The 19932-nt window shown below is 39.6% G+C and overlaps 1 protein-coding gene across 1 annotated transcript in view; it reads left to right on the top strand.

Moving 5' to 3' along the window:
* SETH5 (transducin family protein / WD-40 repeat family protein) overlaps positions 1-6689 on the top strand; it is a 34539-nt gene extending 27850 nt beyond the window's left edge. Inside the window, exons 16-19 of the mRNA XM_077389563.1 lie at positions 802-1135; positions 5441-5857; positions 5928-6168; positions 6275-6689. Coding sequence (XP_077245678.1) covers positions 802-1135; positions 5441-5857; positions 5928-6168; positions 6275-6300 — 1018 coding nt within the window. The 3' untranslated portion in view covers positions 6301-6689. The remainder of the gene's footprint in view (positions 1-801; positions 1136-5440; positions 5858-5927; positions 6169-6274) is intronic.
* Positions 6690-19932: the final 13243 nt, after the last annotated feature.

The following is a 19932-nucleotide window of genomic DNA, read 5'->3' as shown; positions in this document are numbered from 1 at the left end:
GTGTTGACTTTATTCAATATGATAGCTTTTTTTTGTGCACTGGGTGCTATTAGCTGTCTCTTGCTGCGTATATGATATGATGGTGGGTCTGGTTGTATTTATGTTGCAATCTGTGTTGCAGCTGGAAAAGTGAACCACTTCCTTCTTTACTCCCTGTTCACTCACCTAAACTGAAGGGGGTATTTTCCTTGTGCTCCAAAATAGTGTAGGCATTTGCTTGATAATAAGATGAAGTGCTTTTACTTAAATGGGTGTGCTATGTAACTTATTGTCTGCTTCTCTGGCTTTCCTTTCATTTTATGGGCGTTTGATTTTTTCCTGAACCGCTTCTTGTCCAACTAGAGAAAATGTAAAGCAGAATATAACTAGAGAAAATGTAAAGCAGAATATAACAGTTGGATCAATAGATCATTTTTTTGGTAGGTAAGCTGGCTCTGAACCTCCGACCTACAGGTTGAAGAGCAAAGCCTTGGCCACTGAACTAGAGGCTCAATCCCTCAATAGATCATTTCATGATTAACAAAACAACAGAACTTTTTTTTTGAAAGTAGACAAAACAAAAGAACTTTATCTTAGTTGTTTATTATTCTCATCTGATGGTCCTTGTTTTGTCTTGTTTGTAAAGAAAAAATGATTTTTCGTAGAATAAACACCCATATACAAACATTTTCTGATTTGTTTTCACTCCATTACTGCTTACGATCAGCAGCTGCCCAATATTCAACATTTTAAATTTCATGGACTTACACCCTAATTTTATTCATTTATCTTATGTTTAATTATGTATGTATTTCAATACAGGTTTTGTCAGCCTTTGAGAGACTCATATAATGGCAAAGATGTTTCAGAAGGAAGAAATCATGCTGGTTCCCTTGCTGCAACATTTGGTATACAAGAGGAAAATGATGTATACACATATAAATGGAGGATCACAAAGTTTAACAATGGTGCTCATATTTTACAAAGAGTTTTCTCCCAGTTCATTAGAGAAATTGTTGAGGGAATGATTGGATATGTACCCCTTCCAACAATTATGGCTAAGCTCCTTTCTGACAATGGGAGCCAGGAATTTGGTGATTTTAAGCTTACCATACTGGGAATTCTTGGAACATATGGCTACGAGAGGAGAATCTTGGTATTCATACTTTATACTCCTTTTATACTTCTCTTATTATGATCGGTTCAATAAATACATGTTTCTTTCATTAAAGATTTTTTCAAAAGATAAATGTGAATCAATGTATCTAAATTTTGTCTATAATTGCATAAGATGTTTTTCAAAAGATAATGTGAATCAACGTACCTATATTTTTTTTGCCTATAATTGCATGAATCTACACCAATGTTTCTTTCTATGAAATATGTGACCTGTAATTGTATTCACACTCATTATTGAAAGACGCTTTTTCAAATGATAAATATTAGATGGGGTTCTCATTGTGAATAAGGTGATAAGACACATGGAAAATGATACGTGCAGAACGTGGGTTCCACAAGGCAGAGGCATCCCTCCAATCGCTTGCATTTGCCACATCTTCCATAGTTATCTCCTATTATTTAGGCCTTTTATTTGTTTAAGTTTAAGTCGTTTGGGTAGGATAAATATTAGTCCTGATTTATCTCATTGCAGTTTTTTATTTCTGTTTATCTCAATCTTTCAATGTTTATCTCCACATATCTGCAATAGGTGAGAAAGTGGGCTACAAACTCTGTATTTAAATGACTATTTTTCATGAATAAAGCAAGTATCAGTTTATTCTAGTTTCTTTTAGCGTAAATTGGAGGTTTTAGCTTCCCTCGAAGCAAGCTAACTCGGTAAAACAGGTAGAAGGAAGAATCACGTATCAAAGGTATCAGAGCCAAGCGATTCTTCAATGGCGGATGGTACACGGATATCTAAGTTGGATGAGGCAGTGGCGCAGCTTAAGGAGACGACCGCACAGCAAGGTAAGCAACTTTCCACCGTTATGGAAACGATTGCCGGGCAAAGTCAATTGCTGGGTGAAATTCTTCGTAAGATCTCAGCAATAGATGCCAAGTATGATCAGTTGTGCCATAAGGGGCAACCTGATAGGGAAGAAGCATCTGAGAATCAATCCATCAACCTTCCTGTTAATGCTCCTCCCAACACCTCCATTGGCACCATCCAGACTTGTGCCATGCGGTTGGATTTCCCTAGGTTTGATGGGAATGACCTGTTCAGATGGATTTACAAGGCGGACCATTTTTTTGATTACCATCAAATTCCAGATAATCAACGGGTGATGATTTCTTCATTTCACCTGGAAGTCAAGGCGTTACAGTGGTACCAGTGGATGAGAAAATCTGGAGCAGCCACGGGTTGGGCAGATTTCAAGCAATCCTTGGAAGTCCGTTTTGGGCCTACGGCTTATGAGGATCCTACTGGATCGCTAACAAAGCTCCTTCAAACCACATCCGTGCGGGATTATCAATCTCGGTTTGAGTCACTCGCCAACCGAACGAATGGTCTCAATGAGTCTTTCATGGTGAGTTGTTTCATCGCGGGTCATAAAGATGAAATTCTGATGGATGTCCAGATGTTTAAGCCTACATCTCTTTCCACCGCAATTGGGCTTGCTCGGTTGCAAGAAGAAAAATTTGAAGTTCATCAACATGACTACGGACATTATGTTAACAAGGTGGTCCTCAAATCGTCCCAACCCACTATTACATGACTCACACCAGCCCAAATTCAGGAGAGGTGTTCCCAGGGATTATGCTACAACTGCGATGAAAAATTCGCTCCGGGACACAAGTGCAAGGTGCAAAAGCTATATTTGATGGAGGGTTCGTGGCCGAAAGAGATTGACGACGGAGAGATTACAAATGAGGCGTTGCTTGCGAATACTAAATTGGAGCACATCTTCCATAGTTATCTCCTATTATTTAGGCCTTTTATTTGTTTAAGTTTAAGTCGTTTGGGTAGGATAAATATTAGTCCTGATTTATCTCATTGCAGTTTTTTATTTCTGTTTATCTCAATCTTTCAATGTTTATCTCCACGTATCTGCAATAGGTGAGAAAGTGGGCTACAAACTCTGTATTTAAATGACTATTTTTCATGAATAAAGCAAGTATCAGTTTATTCTAGTTTCTTTTAGCGTAAAACAGGTAGAAGGAAGAATCACGTATCAGAAAAGATGAGGGGAGAAGGAGGTTGTATGCAAGATAGACATGCAAAAGGCATATGATCATGTCGGATAGAAATTTCTAGATTTCATCTAAGAAAGGATGGGGTTTGGAACCTTTCCAAAAAAGAAAAAAGGATGGGGTATGGAGTGGAATGGAGGTCATGAATATCAGTTTGTTTGTCATCGGCCTCTTTCGCTGTATTGGTCACTTGCTTTCCCACTAAACCTTTTAAAAAAATGTTCAACAAAAATTACCTCTCAAGACAAAAACAAAGATGATGTCAGTCTAGTACAATAATTTTCCCTCCTGTCCCCTTAGATGGGCTGAACCTTGAGTCAGATGGTTTTCCAGGAACAACATTTACCAAGGTGGATTGGTGTTCACTAAATACCATATGATTTAGTCTAGCGGTCTAGGGGTAAGAACAGGGTAGTCCTAGATGTTAAAGGTTTAGCCACACATTCACAGATTGGATCTTTTTGTGCATTTCATTATTGCTCATTGGCAGACCATAATCAAATGCTTTGGATTGTTGTGGCTTTCCCAAAGGTCAATCAAGAGTACAATTCTCAGCTGGGACGTTGGGCCTTTTGGAAAAGCAGGCCAAATTTTTTGGAGGTTGGCACCTTATGCAATGATTTGGCACATTTGGAAGGAAAGGAACAATCGTATATTCAAGGAGAAAGAACGGAGGTTGACAAGCTTGCATTCGATATTTGCTTGTATTCGATGTTTAAATCGATCTTATTTCATGGTGAAGGAATTATAAGAATTTCGCTACCTACTGCATGAGAGACATCCTCTAAAGGCAATCTGGGTCATGCAGGGATTGGCAGCATTTTTCGTGATCATAACGGTGTCACAAATCTCACCTACTTGGATTCAGTGGTTTGCAACTCAAATGAGGCGGAAGCTAGAGCCCTTCTTTGAGGATTGAGGTGGTACGCAAAATCCAATTCCGGTCCCCTAACCATTGCAGGTGATTCCACAAACGTCGTAGCTTGGGCAAGTAGGAAAGCTGCAATGGCATGAGAACTAGCTGAAGCCATTGCTGAAATTAGAGATCTTTGCATGCTCGTTGGTCCTACTTTCAACCATATGAAGAGGTCAGTAAATGAGGAAGCGGATAAATTGGCAAAAGATGGAGGGGATAAGGATGAGACAATGGTGGTAAACCATAGTATAGAGGAAAGGAGGGCAGAACCTTAGGGACTGGATAGTGGCTTTAATGCTGTTTTGGTTGTATATGCTTTTAGAGATGGCTCGTACCTCCCTTATGCACTCAGTTATTCCAAACAGTAGACTTTTCGAAATTTTTTGTTTTTTTGACAGACACTAAGCATATCAAAATTCTCAAGAGCTTCTAGTCCAAATGCATAGTTCATTTGAAAGGATCTTCCTTAAATTCTTCATTAAAGCTGGAGCTAATGCATAGGAATTACTGAAACACCATGGATCCGAAGGAATATTTGGGTGAATTCTCATCAACCAGGGGAGAATGATGAAGATCATGCACTCCATCATATATAAAAACTTCGAAATGAAAGAGGCCTAGATGAATCAGAAAAGATACACAACTGGAGTGTATGTATGGATGACAACGTTAGAAGTGTACCGTATTCATGTTCTTTTGGGCTGAAACCTTGCAGTCATGGTCATAGTTACTTTAGAAGTGTTTAAGTGAATTTTAATTAAATGTAAGTGTAAGTTTAGTTGCTTTTAAGTGGGGGTCTGTGAGAAGTAAACACGGATATAATTTTTAGTTTCAGTTGTGGCCAAACTAATGTTAATATTGCATAAATTAGGTTTTCGTGTTTAAGTGGATATAGGTTTGTTCTATTTAGATAATGCTCAGGGGTAAAATTTTAGGGAGTTTGATGTCTTATAATGGAAATTCACTTCTAGTTTTTATTTGTTTCCGGCTACATTTTTCGCTCCTGCTGCGGATAGAGGCCCAGTCCTATTCATTCAAAATTTTTATTTTCTGCCAGTTATTACCACAAGTTGATGGATTTTTACGAAGCACAGATACAAGGAAATAAGTAATTTGACTCTTTTATCTTTGGATCCTCCTGCAAGCCTTCCCAAAATACATATCTGGTCCTTAAAGTTTGTTCATCAAAATGGATGTTTAGTGACATTTTCTTTCTGATTTGATTGTGTAAACAGTTCTTGCAGACCATTTAGGTTTTTCCTTAAATGATTCCTGTGATTGCTCTGATTTCACTATCCATGCACACTAATTTTGGTTGTCATGGATATCACATTTTGTTTTTCCTTTTGTTAGGACACAGCTAAATCTTTGATCGAGGATGATACATTTTATACCATGACCTTACTCAAGAAGAGGGTGTCTCATGCTTATGCCCCACAGAATCTTATATGCTGTATATGTGGTTCCTTCGTTACCGCCAAGGAGTCTTCTGACTCGAGCATTCGAGTGTTTAATTGTGGTCACACAACCCATATGCAGTGTGAATTTCACGAAAATGAAGCATTGAACAGTGATTCCTCTGCCATATGTCCTGTTTGTATGCCCAAGAAGAAGACTTCACGGGCTCGAAGCAAATCAGTCCTTATGGAGAATGGATTGGTCAAGAATTCTTTATCGAGACCTCAACAAGCACAAGGAATTCCTCCTGTTCAGCATTTACATGAGTCTGATCCCGTGGAAAAACCTTATGGACTTCACCAGATGTCTCGGGTAAATAAATTTCTTGTTGAACCTTGAATTCGTTTGCTATTAAACGCTAACTTATGGGTCACATTTGCAGTTTGAAATGTTGAGTAGTCTTGGGAAGGCCCAGAGAACTCTCCAAATAGATACCTTGCCTCAGTTGAGGCTCACACCACCGGCAATTTATCATGAAAAGGTTAAGAAAGGAACTGATTTAATAAAAGGAGAAAGCAGCAGTATTCCAGTGAAAAGTGAAAAATCAACTAAATTAAGACAAGTGAAGGAGATAAAAGCAAAAGGATCATCAATTCGCTTCCCATTAAAATCAAGTATATTTAGTGAGTATTTTAGTCACTCCTTGGTCAAACATCTTTATGCCCGAAAAAGAAATGAAGTTTGCAAATGCTTTCCATTTCTCTAACATATGAATAATGTGGTTTACAGGTACAGATAACAGAAGAAAAAAGTAGGCATTTCTCCATCCAAACCACTGAAAGAATGGTGGAACTCTATCCAACTCCCATTGTTGTGCATTCTAGTTGTAGAATGTTAGTTTATTATTTAATTCCATGTTTATTTGTTTATCTTTATGTGACTATACCACAATGAGAGCAGTTCTGTGTATATGGCCATATCTTCATCTAGAGGAAAAGAGAGGTGGAAGAGTAAGAAAGAAGGTTTTTTCCAGCCTAACCATATTTGTTTTGTATTAATTAGTCAATATTTCATTTCAATAAATCTCAGATGTTGCTGATATTGATCTAGGGAAATGATCCAATACAAAACACCTGGTGAAAATTATGTAATGAATGCTTTGTTAGTAGGCAACCCCAACTCAAAAGAGGGGGCAATTCTGTTACAGGCTGTGTATTTCTTGGGTTTTGCTAAGGGCACTTGTTAAGGCGCGAAGGAAAAGAAATTTTACAGTCATTTTACACAATTTTTGATATTTTTACACATGTTTTTATCAAAACATGTGTAAAATTTATTTTCCAATGCCTATCTTGGTTGTGAAATTTGCCAAATCCATCGGATCTATTCACCCCTTCTTTATTTCTTGAACGGGATCCTGTTTTAGTAGTGTTTTCCTTGAGAGATTTTTTGTTGGGACTCCATAAAAAAAAATTCTAGACCTCGGGATTTCTAACGCGGCTTTGTAAAGATTGGTCCGGAATTTTTATATGGTGCCTGATCGGATCAATATATCAAGAGTGGCACACTTTTATATGAGCATGCCTGATCGTGCACCATATAATTTCTCTATAAAAACTACATTGTTTTATGTAAATAAAAAAATTATAATTATGTTAAAGCATTTCTAGAATTGGACAAACAGTGACTTCAGACTATAAATTGAGTCTTTTTTTTTTGTGTTCTTCCTTTCCTGAAAAGAGAGAGAGAGAGAGAAGAAATATCATTCGTACTCATAACTCAACTTGGGTAATTCTGAAAGAGCTCAAAGGGAAATCCTACATTTGTTGAGCCGTCTCTAACCTCATGGCAATAACTTAAAAACAGAAAAAGGGATTCATGGTCCTACTAACGCCGCGGCAACCAAATGCCAAGCAAAACCCCTAAGCCATCCCAGCTTTTGTGCAACCAAATGCACCAAAATGACTCACCTTTGGGATCAGGGAGATCAATTTTGAGTTTACTAACCCTATTACGTAAGGGCCCCATTTCTCCTAAATTCCACTAGATCTCGTTGAAATAGGGTTGAGTGACCTTATGTAGGTGGGTTTTTGGGTTTAGGTTCTCAAATTAAAGTGGGGTCACTCCGTGAGATTTTCTTGCCAAAAAAGCCAGTGTAAAATAAGAAATTTGTGAACTTCTCTCTCTTTCCAACGGGCCTGCTTTTTATACGGACACATTGCATGCACATGGTGAGTATGTATTCTTTTGTATGTAGGAAAAGGGAGCATTTTTCGTAGTTTTGTTTAAAAAGCTTTCTGTGATGTACAAATCTTGTGAAATTATAAAAGCAAAGTTTGATTTTGATGTGATCACTATGCATTGCTTAAAAATATTTTTATTTCATTATTAATTTTGTTTCTCTCAATTATATTATATTTTCTAAATTATTCAATTTTTTCTCATGAATTTTAAAACTTCCAATCTGTTCATCAGCAGATTTCTCATAGGGTTAGGTTAGCCTTCATCGGGTTGAGAGTCAGGTTCGGGTTGACTGTTTAGAGTTTCAGGTTGGCTTCAACCATACCCAACCCGACCCAAGTTACACGCCTAGAGATTCCCATATCTCCCACAACTATCAATGCGTGCACGTTCCCTTTGCGAAGTACATTTCTCTTTGTTGGGGCTTTTGCCTAACTAGGCTATTTGGGTAAACTTTATGATAATACAAATCCCATTGTATGTATATTTATAAATACAATCTCTCAAGCCAAGGGTTTATGAGTGACGTTTTCTTTTGAAATCAACGAACGAGCTTAACCATACAAACTCTACTAAAAAAAGTTTGAACAATCCACTTAAACCGAAAGAACCAGACAACAAACAAATACACAAGCTACTTTAGACTCTGACTTGGACTTTTGCTATATTTTTTCAGTTCTCCACTCATTCCCATTCGAGGCAGTGCTTGTTGGTATCGATCATTTTGTGAACTTAAAATTCCATGACGACCACCGCCAACGTTATCATATTGCCAACCTTATCATGTTCAATTCATGCTTTCTCTGATCACATTAATAGTCAAACACTTAGTGGGAGTGGATGGGTGAGGAATTATGCGTTGAACAACTTAACTTTTGTGTTCCACAACTTTGAAGTCGCATTGTAGAAACACAAAAACCGATCCTGACGTGAGGCAGATGTGTTAGATGATAAGGACGAGAGAGAGAGAGAGAGAGAGAGAGAGAGAGATATGGGATTTGTCTAAATTGGCCATAAAATGTTACTGATGACTGTGGCAAGCCCATTCTTATCAGTGCAAAAGTGGTTTCTAAACGTTGATTGATGATTGATTATGACCATCCATGTGGCTTACTTAACGAGCTCATTTCAACTCCGCGGCGACTAAGTGCCTCGCCAAAAATCCGCCCGCGGATGGTTGGCATTAAAAAATGGTTTTTTCGGTTCGAATAATATCAACCATTCACTGAAAAGTGAATTAAACATTCACAGGAAAGTGAATGGACTAATTTTAGGTGACACTTAGTTGGAGGTGAATGTATTTACTTTAGATCTCTCTTGGCTTTGTTTCTTTCAATGTAAGATCGGGTTAGTACAAATTTCATGAAATTTTGTTTTGCCCTCGTTTTATGTTGAAAGAAATATGGAAAACATGGGAAAATATTACTGTTGGATAATTTTGAGTAATATCGGAATGTGCGGTTTGCAAATTGCATTGATGAGACCTAGAGTAACAAGTGGTAGGAATTTCCATCTCATTTCATCATGTAAGAAGATCGGCTAATAGTGAGGCCTATAGCCTTCGATTTCAAAGGCAGAGTTGGTAACCTTCGATTTCATCCCCCCTTAAGGGGTTATTGTATTGTTTTTTATGTCTTTTCCCTTCTTTGTTGTATATACCTCAGCTTTTGATAGCCAGGGTTCTTCCTATGTTTTCTCTTCTCTATTAATATAAATATTTGCCATTCATAAAAATAGAGCAAAATGCAGTTTTTTGCTAGAGTAAAGGGGGAGCAATGTCTATACATTCTACCAAAGAAAATGGTAGCTAGCTGTATGAACGAGTCAATAAACATACATACAAGTAAGCAATTCTAAGATAGAAAGAAGATAACAGAGATTTTATATAGTGCCCAATCGGGCATGCTCATGTAAGAGGCACCAGCCTTAATATTTAATTCAACAGCAGCACAGTTTTAAAAGTGCTGCTGTTGGATTAAATATCAAGGGCGGTTCGTCCTTATAATTTCTCGAAGATAATAATAAGATAAATACTGCCCGTGCTTATGCCGCTAGCATTCTAGATCTGTAAATAATCTCGTATTCGTAGCCATTGGATGGTTAATATTGTTGGATGAAGATGATTTTTGAGCCATCTCATAGTCAAAGTAGGGCCCACTATTCATATTCTATAAGCTGGTGACCTATTACAATATTATGACATGATTTTTTAAAAGTGACCTTACCTATGATTTTCTAACGGCAACTGATATCGGCACTACTATGTTTTGATAACTGCACAAACTCATTTTGTCCGTTATCATGTAATTATCTGTGAAAAGTTATTACAATTCCAAAAAAACTCTCCAGAGCCGATTAAAAAAGAAGAGACAAGACGAACTTTTATTTGATGAAATTGAAGGTGTTATGCACCTGTTTGTACCAGACAGTCAACAGGGACTTAGCCACTCAATCTATCTGAGTCCGAGTCAACGAGTCAAAGCAGAGAAGCACCCACACAATGTGTCCAACTCAAACTCTATTAAATTTGTCCGTTTGCTCCTTACGACCGAGTGTAATGTTGAGTCCAAGTCGACGAGCCAGCGCAAAAAAGGAACCACAGTACCAGTCAAATTCATACTCCACAAGTAAATTTGTCCGTTGTAGCTGGGGGCGCAACTAAATAAAATATCTACGCCAAGTGTTTTGATAAACATAGGCTCCACTTGTTTTGTCGTGTAGTATTTAAAAGGTTTAAAGAGCTTTTTAAGAACCATAATATCTTCTGAAATCCATTTAAATACTACACAACAAACAAGTGGAGCCCTTGTTTATCGAAACAACTTGGCGCAAATATCATTTCCTTTTCTAAAATTTTAAATTATAAAATGCCACTTGCAGTCTTGCACTCTCATTACTGTTCAATCTACATTTACGCACCTAATTTCTGGCTTTCTATATTTGATCTATTAATGTCTTAATTAGAAATTAGTGCATCACTATACCATTATCCTTTCATTTCTGACTTTCTATATTGGATCCATTAATGTCTTAATTAGATGAATTTAGGGGCGCAAATTGGTTCGGGTTCAACCCGAAAAAAAGGTAAGGTCAGGTCGAGTCGGCTTGGGTTTGGGTTGACTTTTCTCAACCCGGGTTGAGTTCGGGTCGATTTCGGGTTGAAGGTTTGGAAACCCGACCCGAGTGTAACCCGACATTTTTTTAATGATTTTTTAGTGTTTTAGGCTTAAAAACATGGGTTGGGTTGGGTTGAAGTTGGGTCGGGTTTGGTTTGGAAAAAAGGATTCCTCGGGTCAGGTCGGGTCGGATAGGATTCGGATTGGAAAAATGGGTTACTCGAGCCGGGTCGGGTTGGCCTCAACCCGACCCGGCCCGAGTTGGACCCATGGATGAATTATATGACATCCGTGCCTAATTTTTAAGAAAAATACTGGCAGCGAGAAAGTACAAGTGAGGCCAACATATTTAGATGGTCTAAACATGATTCAATATGAAAATCGGGTTGGGTTGAGTCACGTTGGATTGGAAAAATAAGTTCCTCGAGTTAGGCTGGGTTGGTCTCAACCTCACCAAGCCCTACCCGAGTTGCACCCCTAGTTGTAGCTAACGAGTGAGGGTACGCTGACCGGAGTCTACGAGTAAAAGCAAAAACAGCACCGTTATACATAACGTGTCCAAGTCGAACTCTACATAAATTTGTCCGTTTGTTGCTTTCGAGTGAGTGCGGGAGTGAGTGCTGTCTCTCTCCTCCGCAAATATCAAATCCATAGTCAAATCAGAGATTCAGGTTTTCCAAGTCTTTTTTGCATTGGCGTCTGTCTGGGCAGAGCCAGCAAATCTCTTGAGGCGTGTTGCCAGCCGCCATTTTTGACACGCACAACAAAATCAAATGGAGAATAGGGCAAAAGCAAAGCCATATCCGTCATTTCTGCCGCACCTTTCTGTTTGCTTGCTTTCCGAAAGGGGAATGTTTTTTTTTGAAATAGCAATAATATATATCGCATGCTTATCACTGCAGACACAGAGAGAGAAGAGAGAGCCGAGGTGGATCTTGCAGTATCTTCCTCCAAGTCAGAGTCGGAGACATAAATTTCTCCCCACCATCCCAATAACCTCACTTTTAAACGCCCACAATATCCTCTCCTCATCTACACGCTTTGTTTACCGCCAAAATCAAAACGTGTTATTATTTCTGTAACTCCGCATTTGCATCAGTGGGAGAGAGAGAGACAGTAGGGCTCAAATCAGTACAGCCACCCCAGTTGGTTAAATGGCATTAAAGAAACTTATGATGTCACGTAACTAGATGGCCCTACTAGGGTTGGAGTTTGTTATGAGTAAGAGTAGGCTGCACACGGTCCGGTTCGGTTTAGGGAGATTTTTTGAACCGAATCGGTCCCATTAGTTTGGAGAAAATCCAAACCATGATGGAACTGATGGGGGTATAACTGAACCAAACTGAATCGATTTTGTCCAGTTTGGTTTGGTTCGGTTAACGGTTTATCCTGTTTTTGGTTCAAATGATGCTTCTATGTTGCACTTATATCTAGGGTTGATACCCTTAGGGTGATTATAATGACAGCATTACCCCTAAACTACCCAAAATGGCAAAAAATGCCCTCTAATAAGAAGACAAAAGAAAGGAGGTGCAATTTTGAGTTAAGGGGGCCGGCAAAAAATGGACGCCTACAGGGGGTGGCTAAAATGGGGTGTTTACAGTTTCCCATCGGTTCAACTCAGTTCATTTTTGGATTAACACTCAAAAACCGTCCCGAACCGAACCGATCCCATCGGTTCGGCAAAAGTCTCAACCGTGACCGAACCAATTAATGCCTAAAAAAACTGAACCGAACCAAACCAAAAGGCCCGATTCGGTTCGGTTTATCAGTTTGGCCGGTTTTTTGTTCAACCCTAGGTATCAGTAGTATTTTGCTGTTATCTAATAAAGTGAAACACATCTTGATGTTAGTTATGATAAGGGTTATCATGGGCGAACCGTCTAAGTTGATTTAGAGATAGGTATTAGTAGATGATAGATCATTCCCTCGAAGTGGATCAAGAGGTTGATCTTCCCTTCAAGAAGATCAAATCCGTTAACATATGGCTTTAATTTTCTGTGCCATCTTTAATGCTTTTCGACTAATGGGGGCACCCTTTGCCCTTTATTTTTCAAGGTTGCCTGTGAATCTAGCATTTATTAAGTTAAACTTAATAAGGCCCCTTATATAGAAAAAGTAAGAGCTTCGCTTTATATACTGTGTAGATTAGATTATTGAAATTTCCATGGGATACAAAAATTGAAACTTCATTAAGTGAATTAATCAAAATAATTTTAAAAAGTTAAATTTCTTGGCTAAATTAAGTTTCTAAAAAAGTAAATGGGAGTTTTTATATGGTGGTGGCATTGGATGGAAACATTTTACACAAATAATACTAGGGGCTATATTATTTGACGATCACAATTATTCATTTGTGGAGTCTCAACTTAAATAGGTCGTGCCCAGAAAAATCATCCCGATATAATGATCTTAGCCCGGTGATCGGTAGAGGAGGGTGATTTTCGAAGCATGAGCTATTAAAGTTTGGGGACTCTAAAAGGAAAGTCACTTTTACTATATTTTTAGAAGACACTAGGAGGCACCTCATGTTGTGTGATATTCATTGATCTCACACACATGGCTCCTGATGTGACTTTAAAGTACCTAAAAACTGCATATTATCATTGATTGTAAAATCGACTACTTCTGGTGTGGTCTTTCTCCTTCCCTGATTGTATTATTTTTTGGGATTTGCTAGGGTCCGTCGTAAAAGGCATTTCGCGACGAGGTGCCTCCTAGTTGTAAAATTGACTACTTCAGGTTGGGTTGGTCTCAACCTCACCAAGCCCTGCCCGAGTTGCACCCCTAGTTGTAGCTAACGAGTGAGGGTACGCTGACTGGAGTCAACGAGTCAAAGCAAAAAAGCACTGTTATACATAACGTGTCCAAGAACTCTACATAAATTTGTCCGTTTGTTGCTTTCGAGTGAGTGCGGGAGTGAGTGCTATCTCTCTCCCCCGCAAATATCAAATCCATAGTCAAATCAGAGATTCAGCTTTTCCAACTCTTTTTTGCATTGGCGCCTGTCTCGGCAGAGCCAGCAAATCTCTTGAGGCGTGTTGCCAGCCGCCATTTTTGACACGCACAACAAAATCAAATGGAGAATAGGGCAAAAGCAAAGCCATATCCGTCATTTCTGCCGCACTTTTCTGTTTGCTTCTTTCCGAAAGGGGAATGTCTTTTTTTGAAATAGCAATAATATCTTTCGCATGCTTATCACTGCCGACAGTGAGACAGAGAGAGAGAGAGAGAGCCGAGGTGAGGTGAGGTGAGGTGGATCTTGCAGTATCTTCCTCCAAGTCAGAGTCGGAGACATAAATTTCTCCCCACCATCCCAACAACCTCACTTTCAAACGCCCACAGTATCCTCCTCTCATCTACACGCTTTGTTTACCGCCAAAATCAAAACGTGTTATTATTTCTGTAACTCCCCATTTGCATCAGGGGGAGAGAGAGAGAGACAGTAGGGCTCAAATCAGTACAGCCACCCCAGTTGGTTAAATGGCATTAAAGAAACTTATGATATTACGTAACTAGATGGCCCTACTAGGGTTGGAGTTTGTTATGGGTAAGAGTATGCTGCACACGGTCCGGTTCGTTTTAGGGAGGTTTTTTGAACCGAATCGATCCCATTAGTTTGGAGAAAATCCAAACCATGATGGAACCGATGGGGGTATAACCGAACCAAACTGAATCGATTTTGTCCAGTTTGGTTTGGTTCGGTTCACGGTTTATCCTGTTTTTGGTTCAAATGAGGCTTCTATGTTTCACTTATATCTAGGGTTGATACCCTTAGGGTGACTATAATGACAGCATTACCGCTAGACTACCCAAAATGGCAAAAATGTCCTCTAATAAAAAGACAAAAGAAAGGAGGTGCAATTTTGAGTTATGGGGGCCGGCAAAAAATGGACGCCTACAGGGGTGGCTAAAATGGGGTGTCTACAGTTTCCCATCGGTTCAACTCAGTTCATTTTTGGATTAAAACTCAAAAACCGTCAACCGAACCGAACCGCCGGCAAAAGTCTCAACCGTGACCGAACCAATTAATGCCTAAAAAAACTAAACCGAACCAAACTGAAAGGCCCGGTTCGATTCGTTTTATCAGTTTGGCCGGTTTTTTGTTCAGCCCTAGGTATCAGTAGTATTTTGCTGTTATCTAATAAACTGAAACACACCTTGATGTTAGTTATGATAAGGGTTATCTTGGGCGAACCGTCTAAGTTGATTTAGAGATAGGTATTAGTAGAGGATAGATCATTCCCTCCAAGTGGATCAAGAGGTTGATCTTCCCTTCAAGAAGATCAAATCCGTTAACATATGACTTTAATTTTCTGTGCCATCTTTAATGCTTTTCGACTAATGGGGGCACCCTTTGCCCTTTATTTTTCAAGGTCGCCTGTGAATCTAGCATTGATTAAGTTAAATTTAATAAGGCCCCTTATATAGAAAAAGTAAGAGCTTCGCTTTATATACAGTGTAGATTAGATTATTGAAATTTCCATGGGATACAAAAATTGAAACTTCATTAAGTGAATTAATCAAAATAATTTTAAAAAGTTAAATTTCTTGGCTAAATTAAGTTTCTAGACAAGTAAATGGGAGTTTTTATATGGTGGTCGCATTGGATGGAAACATTTTACACAAATAATACTAGGGGCTATATTATTTGACGATCACAATTATTCATTTGTGGAGTCTCAACGTAAATAGGTCGTGCCCAAAAAAATCATCCTGATATAATGATCTTAGCCCCGTGATTGGTAGAGGAGGGTGATTTTCGAAGCATGAGCTATTAAAGTTTGGGGACTCTAAAAGGAAAGTCACTTTTACTATATTTTTAGAAGACACTAGGAGGCACCTGATGTTGTGTTATATTCATTGATCTCACACGCATGGCTCCTGATGTGACTTTAAAGTACCTAAACACTGCATATTATCATTGATTGTAAAATTGACTACTTCTGGTGTGGTCTTTCTCCTTCCTGATTGTATTATTTTTTGGGAATTGCTAGGGTCCATCGTAAAAGGCATTTCGCGACGAGGTGGGTGGTCTGACATGCGACAGACCAGCCATGAAATGCCTTTTGTGATGGACCCCAGCAATTCCTTATTTTTTTAGAAGAATGGTAAGAAAAAAGTCACTTTTACACTCATTCCTAAACCATACTTAGTGGGTCTCAATTCTACCTTAATGGAAACCTTAAGTCCAGCCAAATGCCATTGAGAACACATTGTTCAAATCATACAAGCGTCTTGATCTACTAGGCCTTATTTAGGCTGCGTTTGAAATACTAGAATCAGGAATCGGATTCGGGATCAGCATCATAGTTAGATTCCTATCCTTAATCTCCCTTAAATGGATTGAGAGAAAAATTAAAAATTTTATTTTAATTCAGAAAAAAGGTAATAAAATACTATTCCGATTGGGGCGAAATTAGAATAGTACTCCTTTTGGGATGGTAAACAGATATTGGCATTTCGCCCTCTAATTCCATCCCGTGTCAATTTTATCCCCTTGATTCCATTTTTTTAACCAAATAGTGGTCTTGGGCGGGATTAGAATCTGTGGATGTCCGAATCAGGATAGTAGAAGACCATGTGGATCACCTCATGACGACATATTCTCGTCATATTATTTATTTTATTTTTATTTTTGAACTTCTGAGCACTATATTCAATAAGAGAAACATAAACAAACCCTAAGACCAAGGCGATCTAGAGGAGTGTACAATACAAGAGAGATATTACAGGTAAACAAAAATCAAATCAGGGGGAAGGAAATAAAAAATCTCCATAGATGCCTGATTCACCCATCCCTGGCTAAACGACCAGCCTCAACATTGGACGAGCAGTGTACGTGCAGAAAACGGATGGTATGGCCATCCACCCAGTCCTGAATCTCGTCAATAAAGTCCGCAAATATCCACCGATACTGCCTATTCCCTTCCAACTATCTAATGGTGTTAAGGAAATCTCCCTCAACTATCAGTCTATCCAGGAGACAGTCATCTACTATTCTCATCATATTATAAATACAGTGCATGCAAGTTCTTGGGCCCAAGATTTGAAGGTTCCACAATTTTGTCCATATTGGACCCCTTCCAATACATATGTCATGAGTATTTCAAAATATTCTCGACACATCCTGTGGTATCCGATTATTTCCCATGCTGTGAAAGACGGCAGGGGATCATCACATCGGGTTCTCAAGGGAGTGTTTATTTGATCTGCGCTACTTGCGGACTTGGGACCGTAGTCCTAACTTCGCAAATTAGAGAAATTCAGAGTCGCCACCTAGTTTAGGGCCTAGGACCTGTGCCTGTTCTTCCAACGAAATGAGTAGTGGTACTCGAATTTCATTGGAAGAGCAGTAACCAAAGGGGTTCTTTTGCTTTGGGCCTTTGAACCTTATACTTTGCTCTGTTTAAGGCATGGTCCTTATAGATATCTGGGTAAGGGTTATGGTGACAATTGGGGAAGGTGTTAGGCACCCTTCTTGCCAGGACGAATCCGGTCTCTTAACTTATGTTGGCATTTTTTGAAAAATATGAATCGAGATAACTTATCTTTTTATCCTTTATTTGGGTTATGCTTAAATTTCAGAATGTAAATAAAATGAATTTACAAATTTTTTTTGAAAATAAACTGTTGTGGCTCGATCCTGTTTGAGACCATATGTTACAAACCCAATGATGGAATTGCAGCTGATCCCAAGTAGGCCACCAATTCTAAAGGAAAAAGACAGACAGAAAGTAAAAGAAAGGCAGAGGGGTTTATATCATAAGTTTTGAGGGCAACGCAATCCAGAGAACTTGTGTCACCACCTCGTACCTTACTTTACAAAGGAAATTACAGAAAGCGGTAAAAGAAAGGCAGATGGATTTCTGTCATAAGTTCTGGGGGCAACACGAGCAGGAGAACTTATATAACCGCCTCATATCTTACTTTATAAAGAAAATTACATTAAAGTGATAAATGTAATTTTACTAGTAGAGATTTGGGCAGCGTAACTGTGCTGTGCTGATGAGGAGGTCTCGGTCTTGCCGAGATTTCGACAGAACAACGGCGCTATTTAAAGAAATAGAACCTTGGGTTCTCCAAAATTCGGCAGTGCAACGGTGCTGTGTGGCTGAAAAGAACCCAAAGTTGTCGCGATTTCGGTAGAACAACGGCACTGCTATTGAAAAGTAGCTCGCAGTTGTGCGAAATTCGGCAGAACAACGACGTAAAAGTATGGTCGTCGCTCTGAACCTTCAAAATTTCGGCGGAGTGCTGACGCCCGGGGTGAGCTACCTAGTGTTTCTCTACTTTCTCTCTTCTAAAAAGCAAATGAACTAGGGTTTTTCTGAATTTTGACAAGGGTTCGGGATAATCGAAAGGGGGGCTGAAAATATCACCAGAGAGGGGGTGTGAAAACCAAAGCAAAGGGGGGGAGAGGAGAGGGGGTGAAGTTATGTTTTACACTTCCCCCCGCGCCCCTATTTATTGGGTTCGGTGGGGGGGGGGGGGGGGGGGCTAAAAAATTTAGGTTTTCGACCCAATTTCGCCCTAAGCAAAATTGGGTGATGCCACCAGTCTCGGTTGGCGTGATGTTTTGTCTTTTCCCTGGTTCTCGAAAAATGTGATTTTTCGTCTTTTATCTATTTAGTTTCGAATGCTCTTAACTTTCCCGATTGTATTCCTATTTGCACGTGGTCAGATCCGTTGGATTCCTTGTTCTAGGAGCTTTCTAATGAATCTAATATCGTATGCTTTCGGAAAACAAAGTGTCATTTGAGTTGCCGTAAAAAGTTGGGTGCTGTGTAAAAACAGGCTTTCCGGTTGTTTCTCCGGAATAAAACTGCTTTCGAAAATCGTTTCCTTTTGCAAATACCCTAAAGAGAGATTGAGAGAAACCAAACTGGTGCTCTGTGACTCGTCATAAGGTTCTTCCTCACGACACCTATCAGTAGTACTGCCTTGACAAAACTGGGTGTCTACAGATGCCCCTCTTTGGTAGAGGGTGCAAGGCACCTGAATGCCAAAGTAAGGAGACAACAAAATTTTATCACCAGGGACTAATTATAGGCTTGCAAGATTCACATCGGATCCTAAGGCGTGGAACCTCACCAAGGAATCTTGTTGTTAGGTCTTCGAGTGGAAACCTCTCATCGACGGTTTTGGAGTTTTGCAAATACGGCTGTTAGAACGAGTCTTGGGTGGACATCATTACGAACAGTTGGGAGGGTCATCGGAAGTCTGGCTTGGGGCCTGACTTGGGGAGGGACCTCGGAGGATATCGTTATCACATCCAGTGCGGACACTGATAAAAGAAATGCCAAATTGGCACCTGTTGATTGAATGTGATGAGATACTGTATTTAACAATACTGATTTTGAATTGATGCTTCTTTAACATGATTGGTTTGATTGGATGTAGTACAGCGTACAAACGGATTGACTCGGGTTTCGAGGGTTACGTATGAACATTGAGTTGGTTGTGAATGAACCAAAACGTCTGGAATCGGCCTGGAGAGCGAGTGAGTCAGGGCCAATGGATTCGACTAGGTAAGCGAGTGAGCCTATGTCGATCAGGGATTGGCTTGGCGCACGAGTGTACCTAGAGCCAATGGAATTAACTAGGTAAGCGAGAGAGCCTATGTTGATCAAGGATTGGCTTAGCGTATGAGTGTGCCTAGAGCCAATGGAATCGACTAGGTAAACGAGTGAGCTTGGGTTGGTCAGGGATTGGCTTGGCGCACGAGTGTGCCTAGAGCCAATGGAATCGACTAGGCATGTGAGTGAGCCTAAGTCGATGGGGATTGGCCTGGTGAGCGACTGTGCTTAGAGCCAATGGAATTGACTAGGTAAGTGATTAAGCCTATGTTTGATCAAGGATTGGCTTGGCGCGTGAGTGTGCCTAGAGCCAAATGGAATCAACTAAGTAAGCGAGTGAGCCTGGGTCGATCAAGGATTGGCTTGGCGCGCAAGTCTGCCTAGAGCCAATGGAATCGACTAGGCAGGCGAGTGAGCTTAAGTTGATAGGGGATTGGCATGGCAAGCGAAGGAGCCAGGGCTAATGGAATCGATCAGGCAAGCGAGTGAGTCTGGGTCGACTAGGAATTGGCTT

The sequence above is a fragment of the Tasmannia lanceolata genome, unplaced genomic scaffold (assembly GCF_043159265.1).
Source record: "Tasmannia lanceolata isolate RefF3 unplaced genomic scaffold, GAP_Taslan_0.1 ptg000008l, whole genome shotgun sequence".
In the NCBI taxonomy this organism is placed as follows: Eukaryota; Viridiplantae; Streptophyta; class Magnoliopsida; order Canellales; family Winteraceae; genus Tasmannia; species Tasmannia lanceolata.
This window is presented reverse-complemented; position numbering and strand designations above follow the sequence as displayed.